Here is a 21,150-nt window from a genome sequence, read left to right as displayed (position 1 = left end):
GTATACATGAGGGAAGGATCTTACTCGGTGAATTTGTTACTATGAAGACAGACCTCCCATAATTGTAGGAGAGAATTGGGTTATAAACTCAGATTCACACTTTATATTGCTGGTTGACAAAAACATTGCTATGATAAAGTCTAATCTTTAGTAAAGAAGGTTCTGAGCTTGCAACATTCCCTCATCCTTTGGGTAAAACGCAAAACAAAAGCTCATGCTCGTTAATCATCTCAGAGGACTTTTTGCAAGAGAGTTGGGCTGTAAGAATCAGTGTCTCAGCTACATTCCAACTCCAGGGATTATATTTACCTCCCTTATTTCCATTTGCCGTTTCAATGGGTTATAGTATTCTTTTTCACTTCCTGTCCTAAAAAGAAGTGTTGTGGAGGACTACTGAGTCGCTGCTATGTTCCATTCAAGTATCAGGACTGGATGAAGGATCTTCCTGTATTTATGAAGCATTCTGGGACCCCCACAGGGAGAGCGACACACCATGTAAACAGCTACTGTAATTCGTTAAGGCCTGGCTGTGCTATAAGGATACTCTTCTTGTCCATGGCTCTCTTTGGAGCCCATCAGACACCACCCGAGGTTAGCCAGTGGAGTCCCTGCAAAGCATTGAGACACATTCTCGCTTTCCCAGAAGCGGAACCCATTGCCTTCAGCATTTCAAGAGCAGGAAGAAAATAGAACAAATGCATCTTTAACTCAGAGCCCCCATGATAATACAGCAAACAGACTAGAGCAACTAGTTTTCAGATGGAGTATGTTTTTATATGGAGATCCATATGAACTAAAACTGGTCACCTGAAATACATTATGAAAGAAATTTTGACCTAAACTCACCTGAATTGACTTCCCTACTTGTGCAGCACAGATGGATTCAGAACTTATCTCTGCTGACTAGGAATATTTCTATACATTCCTGAGAAGGGACAAGATAGGATGGAGCAGCCATTCAATGAAATGAACTGCCTGAGATTCTGTATGCAACAAAGTGGACTCTAGGGCTAACTGTAGAGCAAACATCAGAAGAGTTTGGAAAGGCCAACTGTTTACCTGAGCCAAGAGGCCTCTCTGCTGAAGATCTGGAGATGTAAGGAAACTGATGATTTCTCCAAGCGTTTCTCCTTTGAGAAGGGTGTGCAGTAAAACAAACCCTCCTTCTTTCACTGTGGCTGTTAAGTTGGAGAGAATCTCTGCTGGGTTCTCAAAAATGCTCACTGAGCAGTTGCACACCAGCAGGTCAGCACTGGTCAGGTGTCCAGGAGGAGGGCTGATAGGATCCCACTGGGCAATGGAAACACCAGTTTCCTGCAGCTGGCTTTCGTCGACCGGAAGGGTTTCTGGGGCTCGGTCAGTGGCAGTGTAGTCCAGTTGTAGCATGGGCTGAGTATTTAGGAGACCAGTAACACGAGAGAACAGACGTCCATCTCCTGCCAGAGCCTGCAAGGAAAGAAAGAGGGAATAAGATGAAAATCCTGGATATTGTTAGCACATTATGACGAGAGAAGAAAAATTGTTGAGATTTCAAAGCCTCTTAGAGATTCAGTCTATAGTTTCTCATCCTGGGGTCCCAACTAACCTCCACTATCTTCATCCTGTGACTGGTAATGTTCTCCAGTGCTATATCCACACAAGCCTTCAGCTCAGGAGAATCTAGCAAGGCACTGAGTAGGGGATCATCCTGGAGATGCACCTTCTCCCGAGTAACAATCTGTTCTAGCTCTGAATACAGGTTTCCATTCAGTTCCAGACGACAGATTTCAGAAAGGATGTGGAGGAGGCCCTTCTGCATGGACACAGTCTCTCCAAAGGCCCCCACTCTCTCTAGCCCTGGGATGGCCAGTTTGACTCCATGGAATGCTACTTTCTCCTGTAATTTGCAAATCAGACCTAGAGCACAGGAGGAGGAGAAAAATCAGTTCCTTACACAGGTCTTCCTCTTCTTCCAGTCCTGTAGAGGCTTCCTGTTCCAAATAAGCATGGCAAGCAGAACTGCTGGAGGACAGCATCACTCATTACTTCCCACAAATGTTAGCCATGGGTCTTGGTTACTGTGTGGTCCAAGTATGTAATCCATACAACCCAGTTACATAAACCATTTCGAAATAGGAGCTCATTTTTATTGCTGATATGTATTGTGGTAGCAGCCAATCAAGATAGGGCTCATTGAGGTAGGCTCTGTACAAACACATAGTAAAACAGTCCAAGAGACAAAAAACCCCCACAGATGTGACCCCTTAGTGACAGGGGTTAAGACAAAGAAGTAGAGCTCATGACAAATATGTGGCATGTTTGTGCCACGTGTTTATTTTATATATGATTTACTTAAATTCCTGTGTTTTGGGAGATTCTTTTGGAGTGTGGGGGAGGTACTCAAGATTGCAAAGAGAAAGAGACTAAGTTAGAGTAAAAGGAAGGGGAAAAAAGGAAAAAGGGGAGAGATGAGAAGGATGCAAATCAGGGAAGTCCTGGCAAGAACTTCTACGAGCTCCCAGAGACCCTTGTTAAAAATCCCACCAACAATTTGAATATCAGATCAGTTTCCTTGCCCAGAAGACAAAAGATCACGGTCTCTGGACGCTGCTAGATCAGCCATGCCAGAAACACCTTCCCTGGGGCTCAGAAATATTCCTGAAGAACAAGGTTTTTGCCTTTTGTAGAAATATTCCAGGAGAAGGGGTAGGGCTGTCCTCCCTGGGTCTCCATCCCACCCCTTAATAGTCTGCTATGCTATGAGTATCCTCAGTAGATTTCTCCAGGAACAAAAGTATAAAAACAGTTCCAACACATGTGCTCAATACCTCCTGGAGCTGTACCCTCCTTGGTTATGGTCAGAAGAGTATGTTTGTGCTTTAGGTGGGAACGTATGAATAAACGCACCTAACCCTCTTTGCAGGCACAAGAAGCAAATCTGCATTAAGATGGGTTGTAATAAGTCACCTGCCAATATTTGAAAAGTGATTGGGCTAGACTCCTCCCAGAGGTGTTGAGGGTTAATATACACCCTTGTGCACCTTCAAGGACAACTGCAGCAACTGCCATGCAACCTTGTGGAAGGGGAGGTATACCCCCACCTCCACCCAACTCTGGGAATCTTATAAAATTCCAGCTGGGACTTCTTTGAAGCCCTGCCGGTTGAGGATGTCTTGGAGAAATGCTGAATCAGCCCATCTCCTTGGTGCCCAAAGGGCTGGGTTGGTCAGTCGGTTGGTCTCCCAGCAGTCGTTCCACTGTGACTCTGCTTTGGGAAGACTTTCTGCTGCAATGGGCCACAGCTGGCTTTTGTCAGTGGAATGAATCACAGCCACAGTGTGCATGTCAAGGCTAGAGCAATCTGGACCTGTCCCTGCTTCTACTGAGGAAGACAAGTCCATGCTTGTTCTCCAGGCAAAGATTCCAAGAGGCTGTGCAGGCACATACTCTAACCTCACAGGGAGCCCTTGATACCTGCTCACCATCATGTTATAAAGTGCTACTGAAATCCCTTTACCTTTGCAATGTTCCAAATGGGCACGAAGATGGGCCTCTGAAGACAAACAATCACTCTCAATATAGGGCACAAAGCAAAATTTTTCCAGAGTTGGAGGTCTCTGTTCCTGCTGTCGCCGAGGTGCCGCAGTAGCATGGAGCCCAGAGATCCGAACACCTCCTGCCATGATGTTATTGAGGCAACAGTCAACAACAACATCAAAAGCTGCAAGGCAAGAAGAGAACATACAGATAAAATGTTGAAAGTGTCATATGAAGAGGCATTGCCGTGTTTAATATGGTCAGAGAGAGTAGGTCCTTTGTCAAAGTGCACAGTAGAAGGAATAGCAGAGTGGCTTGGAAACCCATAAGTCTTACAAGTCTCTCTTACTATTTTGGGCAGATGAAGCTGCTTCAGGTCATTTGGAGAGCCATAAAGAAGCTGGGAAAATTCCAGTTGTGGAAGAGGATTCATTACCTTCAGTATCATCCTTGTATTTGTGCACTCGCTCTTGGTGTAGTGACGGATCAATGCACACAGAGCGTATTCTAGTTGGTAAGCGGAGGCTGTGACCGGTCTCACCCAAGATGATCATCTGTAGCAAGGTGTCAAGGAAAGTTACCCAGTTCCCATTCCACAGGACTTTTCCTGTGTTCCCTGGGGAAGAGAAGAATAAGCCCCATCAGTACTCTTTCACCCAGCAGAGATAGGAGAATATCTGCTTCAAAGCCAGATAAAATGAGAAAAAGAAGATCTCTGTTCATCAACTGCACAGGCTCTGCTCCACACAACTATACCTGGGAATGCCACTGCATGCCTGCCCTGCCCAGGAGAGACCAGCCTCCTCACTGCTCCATCAATACAGTTAAAATATTCTTATCCTGGCATGCATATAGGCATGCCCACTCCATGACACTTTAAATACAGTCACTTTAACAAACGGATAACATTCATTCACACCATTAGTCATACAACTTCCTTGATTATCTTTCTATAGGAAAGACACACCTTCATTGTTCGATTCTAAAAGTCCCTGGAACGTTGGCCCATAATCATAACCACGCAGACGAAGCGCTTTGTAAATATCTGCCTTGGACAGACTGAATTTGGGTCTCATGTTTGGCTGGGTCTCCAAGTCAACTTGCTGGTTACGGAAATTATTTAGAGCAGTTTCTTCCAAAAGGCAAATTTTCCCTGACAGACACAGTATAGAGAACAAGAGCAGTCAGTGTTCAGACATATACAGCATGGGACTCTTCACAGTAGGCCAGGACAGCCAGAATTATCCACTTACCACTTACAGCCAGGTTTCCATTCCAGGACACTTCAAAACAGTGGGAAGCAGGCAGGAGTCTCACCTCCAGCTGTGTTGAACCTGCAAACAAACCCAGAGATTGCTGAAACGTGTGTTAGGGAGACCCTTCCCTCCCATGTTCTTCCTCATGCACTCCCTCCACTAATTGTCCCAAATTCCCTGGAATCTCCTGCTTTTCACGCTACCTTCTGCCCTACTATGCACAACATGGAACAGAAGACAACATGATATCCCACTTCAGGATGTATAACAGGGTAAGGTGAAGTGTAATGTATTTGTTTCCTTCTCCCTCCCCACTGCCATGCACTCTTCCCTTCTGCCCATCTTTCCCTATCTTTACTATTCAGGCTTGAGACCCCAGATGCAACCTCTCCCTTACCTTTCTTGGAAAGGATTGTTGCCTGATGGATTGTAACCTCTTCAAAAATAACAGGCATTTGTTCCATGGTAATCCCCAGAGACCGTGCCAGAGTTCGCCAGGCTAGCACCAGGTACCCAGTTGCTGGATACAGGACTCTGCCATCAATGCAGTGACCAACCAAGTAATAATCGGAGGATTCAGAATCCATATCTGCCAGTTAAACAAGAAAGAACAAAAATTCCTTTAGAACTCCCAGGAAATGAAGACTTCAGAGCAAGGTAAGAATTTCCAGGAATTTCCTCCCAACCCTCCTGGCCACATAGAGGTGTCAAAGCTGCTATTGTTCTGAACCAGGCCAACCCCCCAAAGTGATCTTTGTTCAGATCACTTCATTTCTAACCTCAAGAGCAGTTCCAGCCACAAAGTTAGCACACCCTCTTCATATGAGGCTTTGGAGATGCCGCTTAGAGGACTTTGCATTCCCATTTTGGGAACAAGAGAAACTGACGTAGAAGTGAGGAAGACTGGTACGCACCAATATTATAGACTGATGCTGATGAAGATCCCCCAGAGCCTGTGGGAAAGTCTTCAGCTTTTGGGACATCCCAAGTCTGGCTGTGGTCCCACAAGATGTAAGGAGATATTAATGGGGTTCCCACTGGGGCAGGATATTCAACAGTTGGGAACACATTATTTGAGAGAACATTTATTCTGGAAAGACAAAGGTCAAGAAAATTTAGTGATTTTAATACTGACAGTGGTCAGAAGTTATAAGTCTGTGGGATTCCTAGAGAAAGGCCAACAGCAAACCTAGCACCAGAGTACACCAGCAACAGTCAGATTTGCAATTATAGCACCAGCAGTCCACGAGAGGCAATGCTTGTATCCAGGAAGTAGTCTAACCTCCAGTTCCAGGAGTCCTCAGAATTTATCTACCCCAACAGTATCATTTTCTTTGCAATATAGTCTTAGGTCCGACTGTGGGACATCTCTTAATAGCAACAACATGACTATAGCAGAGACATGTTCCCTAAGTCCTTTTACAGGGTAACTAAGGGGCTGGCTCAATCCCTCTCAAAAGGTACATACCAAAGGATGGGACGCAAAACTCTCTGCTCTCAACAGCTCCTTACCCAGTTAGGTAGATCTTTCCAACATGTGTCAGGAAGAACTCCAGATTGTTTTTGTGCTCTCTCTTCATCAAAGGTAGTATGGTGCAGGTTGGTTTCAAACTTCTCCTCAGAATAGCCTGATCAAGCAGAGATCAAAGATCATGGTCAGAGGAATTCATTCATTTCCTGGTCTGAGAGGTCCCCCTGCCCTGCTCCATGGGGTGGGTGGGTCTCATTACATCTTTTGTCTGAAGATCGTGTACATTTGTTTGGCCACGGGAAAGGGAGAGAAGAAAAGGAGGAAGACACATTCCCTTGAGCAGGGTCAAAAGCATAATAAGGAGAAAATCTATTTAATATCCCTAAAAAACAACCAATCCCCACACTCCAGCATACTAAAACCCCACAAAGGATAGGTGTGCACTGCCCGCGGGATAGTGATCGATATATCAGGGTCGATTTATCGTGTCTAGTCTAGACGCGATAAATCGATCCCTGAGTGCTCTCCCGTCGACTCCAGAACTCCAGCGCCACGAGAGGCGCAAGTGGAGTCGACGGGGGAGCGGTGGCAGTCAACTCACCACTGTGAAGACGCTTGCGGTAAGTCAATCTAGGTACATCAACTTCATCAATGCTATTCTCATAGCTGAAGTTACATACCTTACATCGACCTCCCCCCCCCCCCCCCCCCGAGTGTAGACCAGGGCAAAGAAAGCCAAGAAATGCAAAAGAGAAGGTGGTAACAAACAAACCAAACAACCACATTTGCTTGGTCATGTTGTACAACTCAGGCATGCTGCGGGTGCGGTAGCACCCCTGGCTTGAAGTAGTAACAACAACGAAATACATGGTTTCTGCTTTCAGCACCCCCACTATAAAAACTGTTCTACTGCCCATGGCACAACCTGCATATTTTAATGAGATATATTTTACAGAAAACAGTAATGTAAAGCTACACACTATCCAAGGAGAAAGGGTAGTAAATCCAAACAATGCAACTGAGTTAGTGTTGCTGGTACTATATATGGTAGCTTTTGTATTGTTTCACTGGGTTCAACTGTAGAAACTTAATGTTCCATTAACATTGTTGAATTAAGCCTCTTTCCCAGTGGCTGTATCTTTAAAAACCTCTTACCAAGCCTTCTAAACATCTGCATTACTTACATCTAATGGAATTAAAATCAATACATTATTGTACACCATGTTAAAAATGCTACTATCCTTGTTTTTCCTTTCCCTTGTCTGCTTGACAATTACCACCTACCTCTTAGTCATATTATACCTTTAATTACAAAGAGTTATAATCTACTGAACCAATCACAGTGTATTTGTTCAGAAATTACCATCCACCAGCATGAAATAGAAACAATTGGTAAAATATTTTCTAAATTAAGAGGAGAAAGAGCTTGTCTTGTGGAATTTACAAGCACCACTGACTTTGCCAGAACAGCTTGCAAGTTCCTTGAGGCAAACACTGCCCCTTTAAACTAGCTGTGCATGCATTAATAGTGCAGCTGATTCCTCAGATGGTCACATATCTTTGTCACTCTCCCACACAAAGGCAATAAATCTCTATGAGGACTAGTCCAGGCCAAGTGTTAAGCCCCAGCAGTGTTCGCTGTAGGCATAGGTAAAAGGTAGTTAGGATTTCAAATAAAAAATGGGGGGACATACTACACAGAGCTGTAGAGATTTTACACAAATTTTCAAAGTTTTCTCTGCTTTCAGGGTGGATACAAATCAATGATTTTTAAAAAGAATAAAAAAATAGGCTTTTTTCCCTCAAAAGCATTATATCAAAAAAATCTGATCTAAAGATACATTATAGCTCAAAGATATCTCATCATGGAATAGGGATTATAAATGCTAATTCTATAGTATGAGACAATATATTAACGTAATCTTTAAGAAAAGTTTTGTAAATAGTTTCAATAGTTCATGGATTAGGGACCCAATCTTATGAGGTTCCAGGGGCTTCTGTATAGATTATTTAGGTTAATCTTGCTATCTACCCAATGACTCAGTGCTCAGTCTAGAAGATACAATCAGAGATGCTTAGTTTTGCATTTCTCAAACTGTGGATTTGTGTCTCCGGAGAGAACATGCTTGTTAATACCAAAAATGTTTTAAAATAAATAAAATAAATAGAGGTGAGAAATAATAGACCTCAACCCTATCGTCTCTCTGCAAATGTGTGTACACAGAGTCAATCCCTTACCTCTCTCTCAAAGAGCAAAGTTTCAAAAAGTTCAATGAATAGAAGATTGTTGGGGGTGGAATAGATCTGGATAAGGAGAAGAAGTCTGGAGATAAATGTGAGAAGAGAGGGACAGGCAGTAGGAACAAAAGTGAAACTGTTTAAGCAGCATGTTCCAGATGTCTTGAGGTCTTTCTGAGTGTAGCCTTCATTATTTGAGATCTACCATACCATTCTCTCACTAGAAGGGAAAACCTATAATGGCAACAGGCCGTAAGAGCGACCCAGTTTGGGAATATTATAATGAAGTCCCTCTACCTGTGGGTAAGACAGGTATGCGTGCAAAATGTGAACAGTGCAACAAAGAAATGTAAGGCTTGGTTGCCCGAATGAAAACATCATGAGAAGTGTTCCTTCTCAGGAGGAAGCTGCGTTGAAGATGAAAGGAACATGTCTGAACATGCAGGATCTTCAGGTTTGTAAACTTTTATTTCATACTTTCTTAGGGACTGCCTGTCTTCTTTCTGGACTATTTTTGAATTCTCATGTTTGAGCAAAAAAAAAAAAAAAAAAATAGCTGTTACTCTATGGTACTATCATTTTAGATGCAGTTGTGATAAAAAATAAACAGCTGAAATAGGCAGATCTTCCTTTTACAATTTCACCTTTAAAGTAGCACTGAGTGTCAGTGAATGCAATGGAGTAATACTAAATGAGACATATGGTAGTAAATTAAATAACTGGATTCTCCTAAACAAAATAAGTCAATGCATCCTCAACATACAGGATTCTGAAGACTATCCACCTTCAAGATCACCATCATTTTCTATAGTTTCAGAGTTAGTTGCCAATGATCGCGTTTCAGTCACATCATGTATGTCATATAGCCACAGTATATCACCTGTAGCAAAAATCTCCATCATCCAGAAACAACCATAGATAAGTTTGTGGTAAGAACCAGCAGATTACAAAAAGAGGTAAATTGCTTGGTTTGTTTATGCAACAAAAAAACCTCTCCTTTCCATATGATTAAGAGCCCAGACTTCATTAAGACCAGGATACAGTCCACCCACAGAGCAGATGACACAGGCAAATTGCTGGATAAAGTGTATGAAAGAGAAATTGAGCAGTGTGCAAAAGGTCTAGAGTGTAAAATTGTTAACCTCAGTCTTGATGGGTGGAGCAATGTCCACAATGATCCTGTTGTATGTGCTTGTGTGACAAAAGAAGAAGGGAATGTCTTCCTTACAGAAACAATTGATACATCAGGAAATGCACACACAGCAGAATACTTACAAGAAGTAGCAGTAAAAGCTATAACAAACAGTGAAAATAAATTCAAATGTCTAGTACGCAGCTTGGTCACAGACAATGCTGCAAATGTATCCAAGATGAGAAGAAATAATTTAGAAGAGAGTCCCAAGCTAACAACATACAGTCGCAGTGGTCATTTGATGCAACTCCTAGCCAAAGACTTCAGTGTTCCAGAAATAAAGGCTAATGATGTTGAAATTGCAAAATACTTCGGTGGTAACCACTTTGCAACAGCTGCTCTAAAAAAAGTGGGAGGAACCAAGCTAACTCGCCCACAGGATGTGCAATGGAACTCAGTAGTGCACTGTTTTGAGCACTATATCAAGAACTGGCCTAATCTGATGACAGTTTGTGAACAAAACTGTGAAAAAAATGGATGGCACTGTCACAGCCAAAGTTCTCAACATTGGGCTTAAGAGAAATGTTGAACACCTGCTGAGTGCCCTGGAGCCTATTTCTGTAGCCTTGAACACAATGCAGGGAAATCGCTGTTTTATTGCTGACGCTTTTGAAATTTGGAAGGAACTAAGTGAGATCTTCAAAAGAGAAATATACAATGACAGAGTTAAATTACAAGCATTAAAAAAACAAATGGGACAAGCACCATCTCCAGCTCATTGTCTTGCAAATATTCACCTGTCAAACTTCACCTGCTGAAGAAGAGGAGTTCGCTACGACATGGACATCCAGCAATCATCCCTCCATAATAAACTTCAGAGCTAAAGGTGAACCATTCAAGAAATGTAAGTTTGCTGATGATGTTTTAAAGAAAGTCACACCAGTGAACTGGTGGAAGTCACTTAAGCACTTGGATTCAGAGACTGCTGAAGTGATAATCTCACTTTTAACAGCAGTAGCTTCTTCTGCAGGTGCAGAACGAATAGTTTCTTCCTTTGGACTAATTCATTCCAAATTGAGAAATAGTTTGGGACCTGAAAAAGCAGGAAAGCTTGTTTTTCTTTTCCAGATTATGAACAAACAGGAAAATGAAGGTGAAGACGACAGAGTTAGCTGCAGAAGCCAATGTTTTAAGTTTATCATGTTGACCTGGCTGACATAGTTGATTTAATTTTTTTTGTATTTAAAATATTTCATTTAACTCTTTTCGTTAAAAACAATTTTAACAAAAACAAACCTGATTTTAAAAAACGTGAATGTTTAACTAAATTCAAAATTCATATGCTTGTTTTGTTATATTATGTTTGCTGTTGAAGAAAAAAATCCAGACTACATAATGTTGTTGTTTTAGTTAAAGAAAAAAATGTAAATGTTTGTCTGGTGATCTAATACAGCATGGCAAGAAAATCCTCCAAATATTAGTGATTAACCTGTTGAACTGGAGATAGTTCACCTCCCAATGACTTCATAAATATCTGCTTCAATTACCTTTGGTAAATGAAATAACCAATCATTCATTTTCTGTTATAGCTGTAAAACTAACCTGAAAAGTTTTCAAAATAAATCACTTAAAAAATGTATAGTACCTTCTAAAAATGAAACGTACATCTCCAAGTTGTGAAGAATATGTATTAAAGGTTAAATCAAACTGATTTAAAATCAAGATTTAAATCAAATCCACCCTGTCTGCTTTTGAGCAGAGAAGAAAGTTAAAGTCAAACCTCTGACATTTTCAGAAGTTTTCTTTTACAAGGATGTGTAAACAAGGCTTATTGTAGAATTTCTTGCAGTCTTTCCAAAGCAAAGAAGGGTGTGATTTATCTCCCCCGTCACCTTTTCTCTGCTTGTACTGTCCTCACATAACCAGGTTGTAGTAGCTATGTAACAATTTTTGGGCAGTAGCTGGAAGCAATATTGCCAACACTCAATATTTATCAAATAAAAACAAAAAAAACCCCAATCGTTAGTTAGGTCCCCCCCCTTAGTGTGCACTTGAACCATGATTTCAAGCTATTCTTTGGAACCATGAAGGTTAGAAATATATTTTTTAAATGAAAGTTGAGATTCTCATGTAATTGCATTAATCTGGAAGTTGGAGTTTTGACAAAAACCACCAAATATCACAAGACTTGCAATAAAGTCATACAAGTTGCCAACACTGTGGAAGCTGTGGATGTACACATGTTCTTCATGTCCAGCATTCCCAGACAGAAGGCATAAGCCCTCACCCATAAGGGTCCCTCCTCAGCTCTTCATCATAGATCAATTTCAAACACCCTTGCAAGGGTTGCCCTGCAAAGCAGTGACAGAGATAGATGCAAGCCTCCATTAGGTTGAATTTTCAGATATACCTATGCACTGGGCCATTTAGCCTGGAGCTGGCTAAGTGGATGGCCTACAGGAGATCATAGGACCTGTACCCTAACAGGTAAACTAGAGCTTTGTGGAACATAGACTGCCTCTCCATGAAGCTCAGGACCAAGTTAGATTTCTCTTTGCTTACACTGAGATTTGTCGAGTGTGTAGTTTCCTGCCAGGAATGAAGTACACCAGTGTGAACTAGCAGACAGAGCACTGGACTGGAAATCAGGAAGCCTGGGTTCCATTCTTGACTCTGCCAGTGACATGCTGTGTGATCTGTGGCAAGTCACTTTATCTCTCCCAGCTGACCTCCTTTGTGAAACACCTGGAGATCCATGGATTAAGGCGGCATGTAAGAAGTAGTTTGTATCACGCCTCCTCTGCCGTCATACACTCTTATGAGGTAGTCATCCAGTTATGGATAGACATGCGTGCTTCTGCTGTCATAGATGAGCTTTAACCTACCATGCTGCACTCACAGTGACTACACTGCTGCTCCATTGAGAGGCAGGACCTTTCTACCAGTAGCAGTAATTCCTCACCAGGAACCTGAGGCACTTTGTGCTTTTGCTTTATTGACATGTGAGATGTGGGCATTTCAAAAGATCAAAGGCTATGAACCAGGCCTGAGGGTTGCGAATAGGGAATCTTCTCCCTAGAGAAGTTTCAGAGTAGCAGCCGTGTTAGTCTGTATTCGCAAAAAGAAAAGGAGGACTTGTGGCACCTTAGAGACTAACAAATTTATTTGAGCATAAATGCATCCGATGAAGTGAGCTGTAGCTCACAAAAGCTTATGCTCAAATAAATTTGTTAGTCTCTAAGGTGCCACAAGTACCCCTTTACTCCCTAGAGAAGCTGGCCAGAATTTCATTTCCCTTAGGAATCTCCTATATGTGGAGGCCCAAAAAGATAAAACCCTCTTTCTTTTACGACTAACTACCTTTTCTCCTGGTAAGGCTCTAGCACCACTTCTATGGCTCCCAGTTCAAGAGGGCCAAAAAAAAAAAAAAAAAAACAACACTGCTCTCAACAACATCTTAGGAGAGGAATTCCAAAAAAGGGAGCTTTTGAGCATAGCTAAAGGTACATCTGGCCACAATTTCCTTATAGGTTGCAGCTCTCAAATTAAGGCTACTGAGAAATACACCTTTCTTCCCAGCATAACCAGTGTGACAACTCTCTGTCCTTGCCTCTGTGGGTCCCATGTTTCCTGGAGGATTTTGCTAGCCTCAGAGGCTCACTGTGACCCTCCATGTAACCCTTCTCTCTCTAGAGACAAGGGTCACAGTCTACTGAGCCATTTTCATCATAAGTCAGTGAGGGAGGTGAGGAGAAGTTATCCTTCCTTGCACAGTCTCTGCTCTCAATGATCAATCAGGGGGCAAAGGTGGGGGAGGAGGGAGAGCCCAGGTCCACCCTCTACTCTGGGCTCCAGCCCAGGGACCCTATTGGTATCAGCTATGGTAGCTGACCTTTTAGAAACATGACATGTACAATTCCCTGGGCTACTTCCCCCACAGCAGTCCTCACTTCCTCAAGGTCCACTTCACCCTTACCTCAGGGCCTCCTTCCTTGTGCCTGATATGGTGTGTACTGCTCAGTCTCTCCAACAGCGGAACTTCCCCCCACAGCTCCTGACATGCACACCCATCTGACTGGCTGGGAGGCTTTTAACTAGTTTCAGCCAGCCCCTGATTGGCTTCAGGTGTCCCAATCAACCTAGCATTCTCCCTGCCTTCTGGAAAGTTCTTAATTGGCCCCAGGTGTCTTAATTGACCTGGAACAGCTGCCATTTCACTTATCCTGGCACCAGGGATTTATTTAGCCTGGAGCTAATATATCTATCTCCCACTACTTTTCTATAGCCATCTGGCCTTGCCCCGTCACACCAGTCATTGGATCCTTAACTCTCCAAGGGTCAAAGACACCTTCCTATCTTTAGACTTTCCAGGTGCAGTAAAAGCCACAAGAAGAAATGGTTACTTATTGTAACTGTGGTTCTTTGAGATGTGATGTATGCCATTTAGGTTACTCACAAGCAGTATCCACCCCAAGAGGCAGAGCTCAAAGTCTCTGGATTGCAGAACCACCCTACCAAAACTAGCATCAGCCCTGGAAGATAGTGGATCACAAGCTAAATATGAGTCAGCAGTGCAACGCTGTTGCAAAAAAAGCAAACATCCTTCTGGGATGTATTAGCAGGACTATTGTAAGCAAGACACGAGAAGTAATTGTTCCATTCTATTCCGTGCTGATTAGGCCTCAACTGCAGTATTGTATCCAGTTCTGTGTGCCACATTTCAGGAAAGATGTGGACAAACTGGAGAAAGTCCAGAGAAGAGCAACAAAAATTATTAAAGATCTACGAAACATAACCTATGAGGGAAGATTGAAAAAACTGGGTTTGTTTAGTCTGGAGAAGAGGAGACTGAGAGGGGAAATGGTAACAGTTTTCAAGTACAAAAAAGGTTGTTACAAGAAGGAGGGAGAAAAATTGCTCTTCTTAACCTCTGAGGATAGGACAAGAAACAATGTGCTTAAATTGCAGCAAGGGAGGTTTAGGTTGGACATTAGGAAAAACTTCCTATCAGAGTGGTTAAGCACTGGAATAAATTGCCTAGGTGGGTTGTGGAATCTCCATCATTGGGGATTTTTAAGAATCCATGCAAGGGCTTTCAACTTCTCTAGAGAAGGCCCTCTATTTTTTGCTCTTGCAGCTTGAAAAGGAGGCAGAGGACCATAGGTCAAAAGCCCCAAAATATTAAGTACTGAACCCTGAAGCTTTTCAAAGGAACCTCTGAATATCCCAAGATGTTGCTATTCCTGAATTAGGGTTATTAAGAAGTAGAGCCATAACAGAGTGGGCTAGTTCCTGTTTCTCAGAATCAAGAGGACCATAGCACTGGACTGCTCCGGAACGTGGTTCCTGCAGCACCAATATTCATTCTTCCATAGTACATAAGGGATAAAGAGTCTAGAGACACTCGAACCAGCACCTGGTAATCTAGGGGAGAGCAGCCCTTTGGAACGGTTGTCCTGGGATCCCAAGAGAACCTCAGACGAACAGACCCCAAAAGGAAAGCCCCTTTTTCTTTTCTGCTTCATGGGACTTCCAAGAGCCACTGGAACTATGAAAGGTGCCTTCCTCTGCACCATCTAAAGATCTTAGGTCCACAGACTCTGGAGGGAGGGTGGGGGCATTATGACAAGAGAACTCTTGAGTTGAATTTCTCACCAGCCTTCAGCACAGAGGGAAGCTCAGCAACCACAACTCACAGTTGGGGAGATTTTAAGACTGAAAGTCTTCCTGTGTCATGCACTACCACAGCCTGAGAGAAGAACACCTAGGATAAAGAAGAAGAGTTGAAGGGGGCAGATTTATCCCCTTTGTGTTGAACACTGGCCTTCATGGCGCATGTGCCACCCTAACTGCCAGCTCTGTACCTATGTGGCTAGACAGCCAACTCCTGGATCTGTCTGCGGAGGCCTATGTAACTGGAAGCAAGCTTAGGGAAGCAAGCTTAGTTGAGATCAAGTGGAGGTATCCATTGTCACACCTGAAAACAATTATGACCCAAATCAGCCGTGAAGACTAATCAGGAAAAGGGGATATTGTGAGTTGTTTAAGAATACTTTACTAGAGGCCCATGTGAAAGACTGACAGTGTCCTGTAATATCTTGAACAAACCTTATTGAATTAAGATGAACTTTACTGCATTATGGTGTTAATACCTTTGGGTTACACTGAATTAAAAATGCAGCCATGTACGTTTTGTTGTGGCACTGTAAGTACCTTCTCTAGTAGGGAGTGTGATGCTAATGAACTTCCTCTTATTAGCCTTTGATGCCACCTCCCTGTGGAAATATGCACATATAGTTCAAACTGGATTCTCCAGAGACCAACAAACTTGGTTAAAAGCCTGGGTTTTAAGCTGATGCAGGGTCTTCTTCCTAATTCAACAAAGGGATAGGACCCCTGGTCCATGGAGGGCACCAAGACTTACAGGAGGGTTGGAAGAACTTGGCCTACTGAGGCCTCAGAAGACTGAGTGCTTGTTCTGAGCTGCAGCTTTGATTAACTTGTAACTGCAAAGAAATCCCTAGGGTGGGATGATTCCTGGTAAGTTTATTAGCATGTGGGTATGTTGTTTTATTGTTTTTAAATATGGATTCTCTAATGCTTTTTTACCTTAAGAATAAAATAGGCTTGCTTAGAAAGAACTGTGTCGTAATTCGGATCTGAAGCAATCACCCTAATCAGCCTGAAGCAAAAGCAAGCATGTGTGTTTAGGCAGCCTGTCTTTGCTGGGAAATACATAGTGAAGGCAGGAAACTGTGCAGCTTGGATATACTCCCTTCTGACCAGGGTGAGATGTAGTCCTCCATCCAAAAGAGGCACCGGTTGGGAAGCTGGAAGCCTGAGAGTGGGTGAACTTGCTGGAGCACTGAGGGGAAATACACGTGTAGTTGCTCTGAACTGGGACAGCCCTAAAAAGCCACAATCTCACAACTGAGGAAGAAAGCTGTGCTGGTTAAAAAAAAAAATCACTAGGTTTAGAGGGCAAGTGAAGGCAGCTACAAAAAATAAAACAAAATGTAAGAAAGGGGAAGTTGATCTTAACAAATAGAAATTGGAAGCTAGGAACTGTAGAAAATTTATAAGGAAAGCAGACAAACGGAGAAGTCTGTGGCCAGCAGAGTTAAAGACAACAAGGAGGACTTCAAATATATTAGGAACAAAAAGAATACTAACAACTATATTGGTCTATTACTAGATGGAAAGGGTAGAATTATCAGTAATAATGCAGAAAAGGCCAAAGTGTTCACTAAATATTTTTTCCCCGTATGTGGGGGGAGGGAAGAGAGAAAAAACCAAAATAATCGGTGGGCTTTTTGATGTAGTCATATAATATCATATCTTTCCATTCCACTAGTATCTCAGGAGGATGTTAAACAGCAGCTATTAAAGTCAGACATTTTAAAACCAGCGGGTCCAGATAACTTGCATCCAGGAGTTTTAAAAGAGCTGCCTGAGGATCTCACTGGACTGTTAAATGTTTGGTTTTCAATAAATCTTGGAACACTGGGGAAGTTCCAGAAGAAAGCGAATGTTGTGCCAATATTTTAAAAGGGTAAACATGATGACATGGGTAATTAAAGGAAAGATTTATCTTGCCCAGGGTCAATGTCAAGGAGATTAATGAGATAATGGAGGGTAATATAATTAATGCCATTCAACATGGGTTTATGGAAAATAGATTCTGACAAAGTTATAATCTCCTTTAAAAAAAAATCAGGTCTGGTTGATAAAAGTATTAGTGCTCATGCAATACACTTAGACTTCTGTAGGGGCATTTGACTTGGTACCACATGTCTCAGATTAGAAAACTAGAAAGATATAAAATTAACCATGGCGTATATTTAGTGGATTAAAAGCTTGTTAGGTCTCAAAAATGTAATTGTAACCAGGGAATCATCATCAAATGGGTGTATTTCTAATGAGTTCCTGCAGGGATTGGTTCTTGGCCCTTCACTATTTAACATTTTTAATCCATGACCTAGAAGAAAACAAAAATCACCAATAAAGTTTGCAGATGACACAAAAATTGGGGTAGTGATAAATAATGAAGGACAGGTCATGGATTAAGAGCAATCTGGATTGCTTGGTAAACTGGGCACAAGCAAACAATGTGTTTTATATGGCTAAATATAGAATATAGACCATACTTACAGGATGGGGGATTCTATCTGGGGAAGCAGTGGAGGAAGTTTATTCTTGGTGAATAAACAACTGAACATGGTTTCATAGTACAACGCTGGGTCAGAAGAGCTAATGCGATCCTTGTATGGATAAGCAAGGGAATCTTGAGTAGGAGCATAAAAGTTGTTTTACCTTTGTATTTAGCAATGGTGTGACTACTGATGGAATACTGTGTCCGGTTCTGGTGCCCACAATTCAAGTAGGACGTTGATAACTTGGGGAAGGTTCAGAGAACACCCACAAGAATAATTAAAGGATTAGAAAAACATGCCTTATAGTTAGATGGTGCTCCTTGAGTCTATTTAGCTGAACAAAGAGAAGGTTAAGGGATGACTTGATTACAATCTATAAGAACCTATATGGGGAACATATATTACTCTTCAATCTAGCAGACACAGGTATAACACAATCCAGTGGCTGAATTTGTCTAGACTGAACTTCCAAACTGGAAATAAAAGTGTAAATTTTTAACAGTGAGTAATTAACCATTGGAACAATTTACCAAGGGTCATGGTGGCTTCTCCAATCACTGGCAACTTTTCAAATCAAGGTTAGAAAGTTCTACAGCCTGTGTGAAACAGGTGGTCAGACTAAATTCCTTCTTACCTTGGAATTTATGAGTCACCCAATGCTTTCAAATGCTCTTAACTTTCTGAAATATTTCATTTTAGTTTAAAATTTCTCTACATCTGGGCTGAGCACCACAGCAATAACTTTTAGAAAGCTGAAGTGAGTTTTGCCCATTTTTGAGTTATGTCGGGTAAAGTAGTAGATATATTTTTGTACACTCCTAAGAAAAAATGGCTGTATTTTCAAGATGCAACTTTCCACCTGACTAGTCCTTAGAGTCCTTGTCTCTATTGCAATTTGCGATTTGTCTTCTCCTGCAAAAAAATCTCATTGATTTCAACAGCATTACCTGCAAGGAGTAAGGTGAACAAGATCTGGCCCCAGGATAATGAAACTCAAGTTTATAGGAACATAAGACAATGCAAACTCATAATATCAATGTTAGCTGAAATGCAGCATGGGAACCACAAGGCATGGACTGGCTGTATGGCCTTAGACAAACCATTTAGGATAACATTTCCAGGAAAATCCACCAATTTTTAAGCTAATTTGACACCTAGGCATTTTCACAAGTTGTAAGCATCCATAACTTAAGCTGAAGTCAATCAGAGCTATGAATACACAGCACCTTGGAAGCGAGTGGGGAGGAAATGAGACCTGACAGGTCTGAAATGAGAGAGTTACCCCAAAACTGATGTCCTCAAAATTAGTGGACACTTTTGAAAGTGAGAGACTTTTCCTTAGTGTTTCAGATCCCAACTGCTATCCTCCCGTAAAAAATTAAAATAAGTACTTGTCTTCCTCGCTCTCAAGAGCGATGTGAAGTTTAGTTAGCTAACATTTGTACAATATATGGAAGATGCAACATTACATAAGCACTACGTATTATTATTCTTTGTAACATAGGTGTGGTATTGCATTGCTATCCTTACACTGTGTATTTTAGTTGTGTATGTTTTTGTTTTGTTTTTTTTTAAAACACTATGCAGCTGTGAAAGTGAGCAATTAAATGAAAGGGATTAGTGTTGAATTATCTTGATAGAGTAGTTTACTCTTTCTAAAATAAAAGGCCCAAGAGAAATTAGATACAAGCATAGAGAAGATTCAGAGACAGGTGTGGATGAAGTGATTCAAGATCTAGGAAGAATTCCTCTATTTAGATACTTATATGGCCCTCATCACCATGGTATCCAAACAGCTATCAAGTACTCTTAGACAAAAAAAGAGTGACACTTTCTGATCTCCAGCATTGCTTCTTGCTGTACACTGCAAGCCTCCCATTCAAGTATTGGCCCAGCCTGATGGTGTTTAGCTTAATAAGATCTGACAAGATTACAACCCAAGGTAGTAAGACTTCAGGCTCTCTTCCCTACTGCTTTACTTCCCACACACACTGTTAGATCATCCAAGCTCCTAGTTTCTCCTACTCGTTCACCAGTTCAGACAGTTGATTCTGCATGCCTGTGTTGTTCTTCCCCCGCCCCCCCAAGTAATGTGCAAAGGCAAGTATTTGGATGACTTGACTGTGTGGGTGGGGATGTGGTATGGAATATGTTGGGACATGTTGATTTTTAATGCTAAATCAGGGAGACTAGAAATGGCTGGGCAAGATGTTTTCAGCGCGAGAAAAGCTAAGATGTTCCGTGATTCTTCGAACCTTCCCAAGTGCAGTACCTGTAACAGGGCATGAGGGGCAATCTCCACCACAACAGCATTGTCTGGAACATGCCTCAGACCTTCCTGGAACAGCACTGGGCTCACCAGGTTGTTCACATGGTACTCGGCAGAGGAATTCTGAGCCAGCTCACTCTGCCACTGAGACTCAGGGATAGAGGTGCTGATCCAACGGGCTGAACGAGGCTTTGCATTTGGAATTACCTACAATAGACCAACAAGAAAAAAAAATATATAGATGTCACAGGCCAAGACCAAAAAACAAAAAAACAAACCACAAAACAAAAAACACCCCACAATGCTAAAAAAACCAAGCCCCAGGCATTTGCATGAACCACTTTTCTCAGCTTGTGAGCTCAGGCTTCCTCTTGCTGGACGTCCAAGGGCTTCCAACTACCTGTTCCACAGAAATCCAGCAACTGTTATTGCATGCAGCCCAATCTCTTCTAACTCTCACACATGAGGATCTCCTTTCAGCCCCTCTCTCCCACACCATGTAGGATGCTAGTCATGGCTCCTTTTATCCACAAGCCCCCAGCATAAGCCATCACTCAGGGACATTACCTTCTGCAGGGCATTAAGTAGGACTGGTGCAATAGATGCCATGTAATATGAATGAAAAGCAACGCCAGCGCTGCGCACCTCCTTTGCAAACACTCCTTCCTTTTTCAGTTTGGCTACAAACTCATTCACAATGTCCTAGGAAATGGGATAGAATTGAGCAAGAATTATTATTTCATGGAGTTTGGGCATCCAGCTTTCCTCGGTCATTAGCCATTTGATGAGGCTCTATGCTCCCATTAAGTGGTATCACTGCACTCCCCTCATATTCCTCGTGTGAAGGTGATGCAACATCCCAGTGAATAGAATACTACTGAAATACAAGATCACATGTTTTTTTTGTTCCTAGTCTGCAAGACGCAACAACTCTGATTCCCATCAAGTAGCACTTAAGTGTTTAAATTCAGATGCAAGAGTCAAGGTCCCTCCCCCTACTTTGGTTTAACCTACTACCCTTCTTTCACTCCTAGGGTTCATGGTGTAATTCCAGTAATGGAAGACACACCAGATGGAGCCCCAGTTTTCAGCCTTGGAAGGAAAGGTCTCTTAGG

At 42.1% G+C, this 21,150-nt stretch overlaps 1 protein-coding gene across 1 annotated transcript in view; it reads right to left on the bottom strand.

Moving 5' to 3' along the window:
- Positions 1-21,150, bottom strand: part of FASN (fatty acid synthase) — a 91,061-nt gene that overhangs the window by 43,557 nt on the left and 26,354 nt on the right. Inside the window, exons 13-23 of the mRNA XM_073311577.1 lie at positions 20,603-20,737; positions 20,039-20,242; positions 6,285-6,400; positions 5,687-5,862; positions 5,170-5,361; positions 4,770-4,850; positions 4,484-4,669; positions 3,953-4,132; positions 3,497-3,700; positions 1,586-1,896; positions 1,060-1,446 (exon numbers count right to left, since the gene is read on the bottom strand). Coding sequence (XP_073167678.1) covers positions 1,060-1,446; positions 1,586-1,896; positions 3,497-3,700; positions 3,953-4,132; positions 4,484-4,669; positions 4,770-4,850; positions 5,170-5,361; positions 5,687-5,862; positions 6,285-6,400; positions 20,039-20,242; positions 20,603-20,737 — 2,172 coding nt within the window. The remainder of the gene's footprint in view (positions 1-1,059; positions 1,447-1,585; positions 1,897-3,496; positions 3,701-3,952; positions 4,133-4,483; positions 4,670-4,769; positions 4,851-5,169; positions 5,362-5,686; positions 5,863-6,284; positions 6,401-20,038; positions 20,243-20,602; positions 20,738-21,150) is intronic.

This window comes from Lepidochelys kempii, chromosome 14, assembly GCF_965140265.1.
Source record: "Lepidochelys kempii isolate rLepKem1 chromosome 14, rLepKem1.hap2, whole genome shotgun sequence".
In the NCBI taxonomy this organism is placed as follows: Eukaryota; Metazoa; Chordata; order Testudines; family Cheloniidae; genus Lepidochelys; species Lepidochelys kempii.
This window is presented reverse-complemented; position numbering and strand designations above follow the sequence as displayed.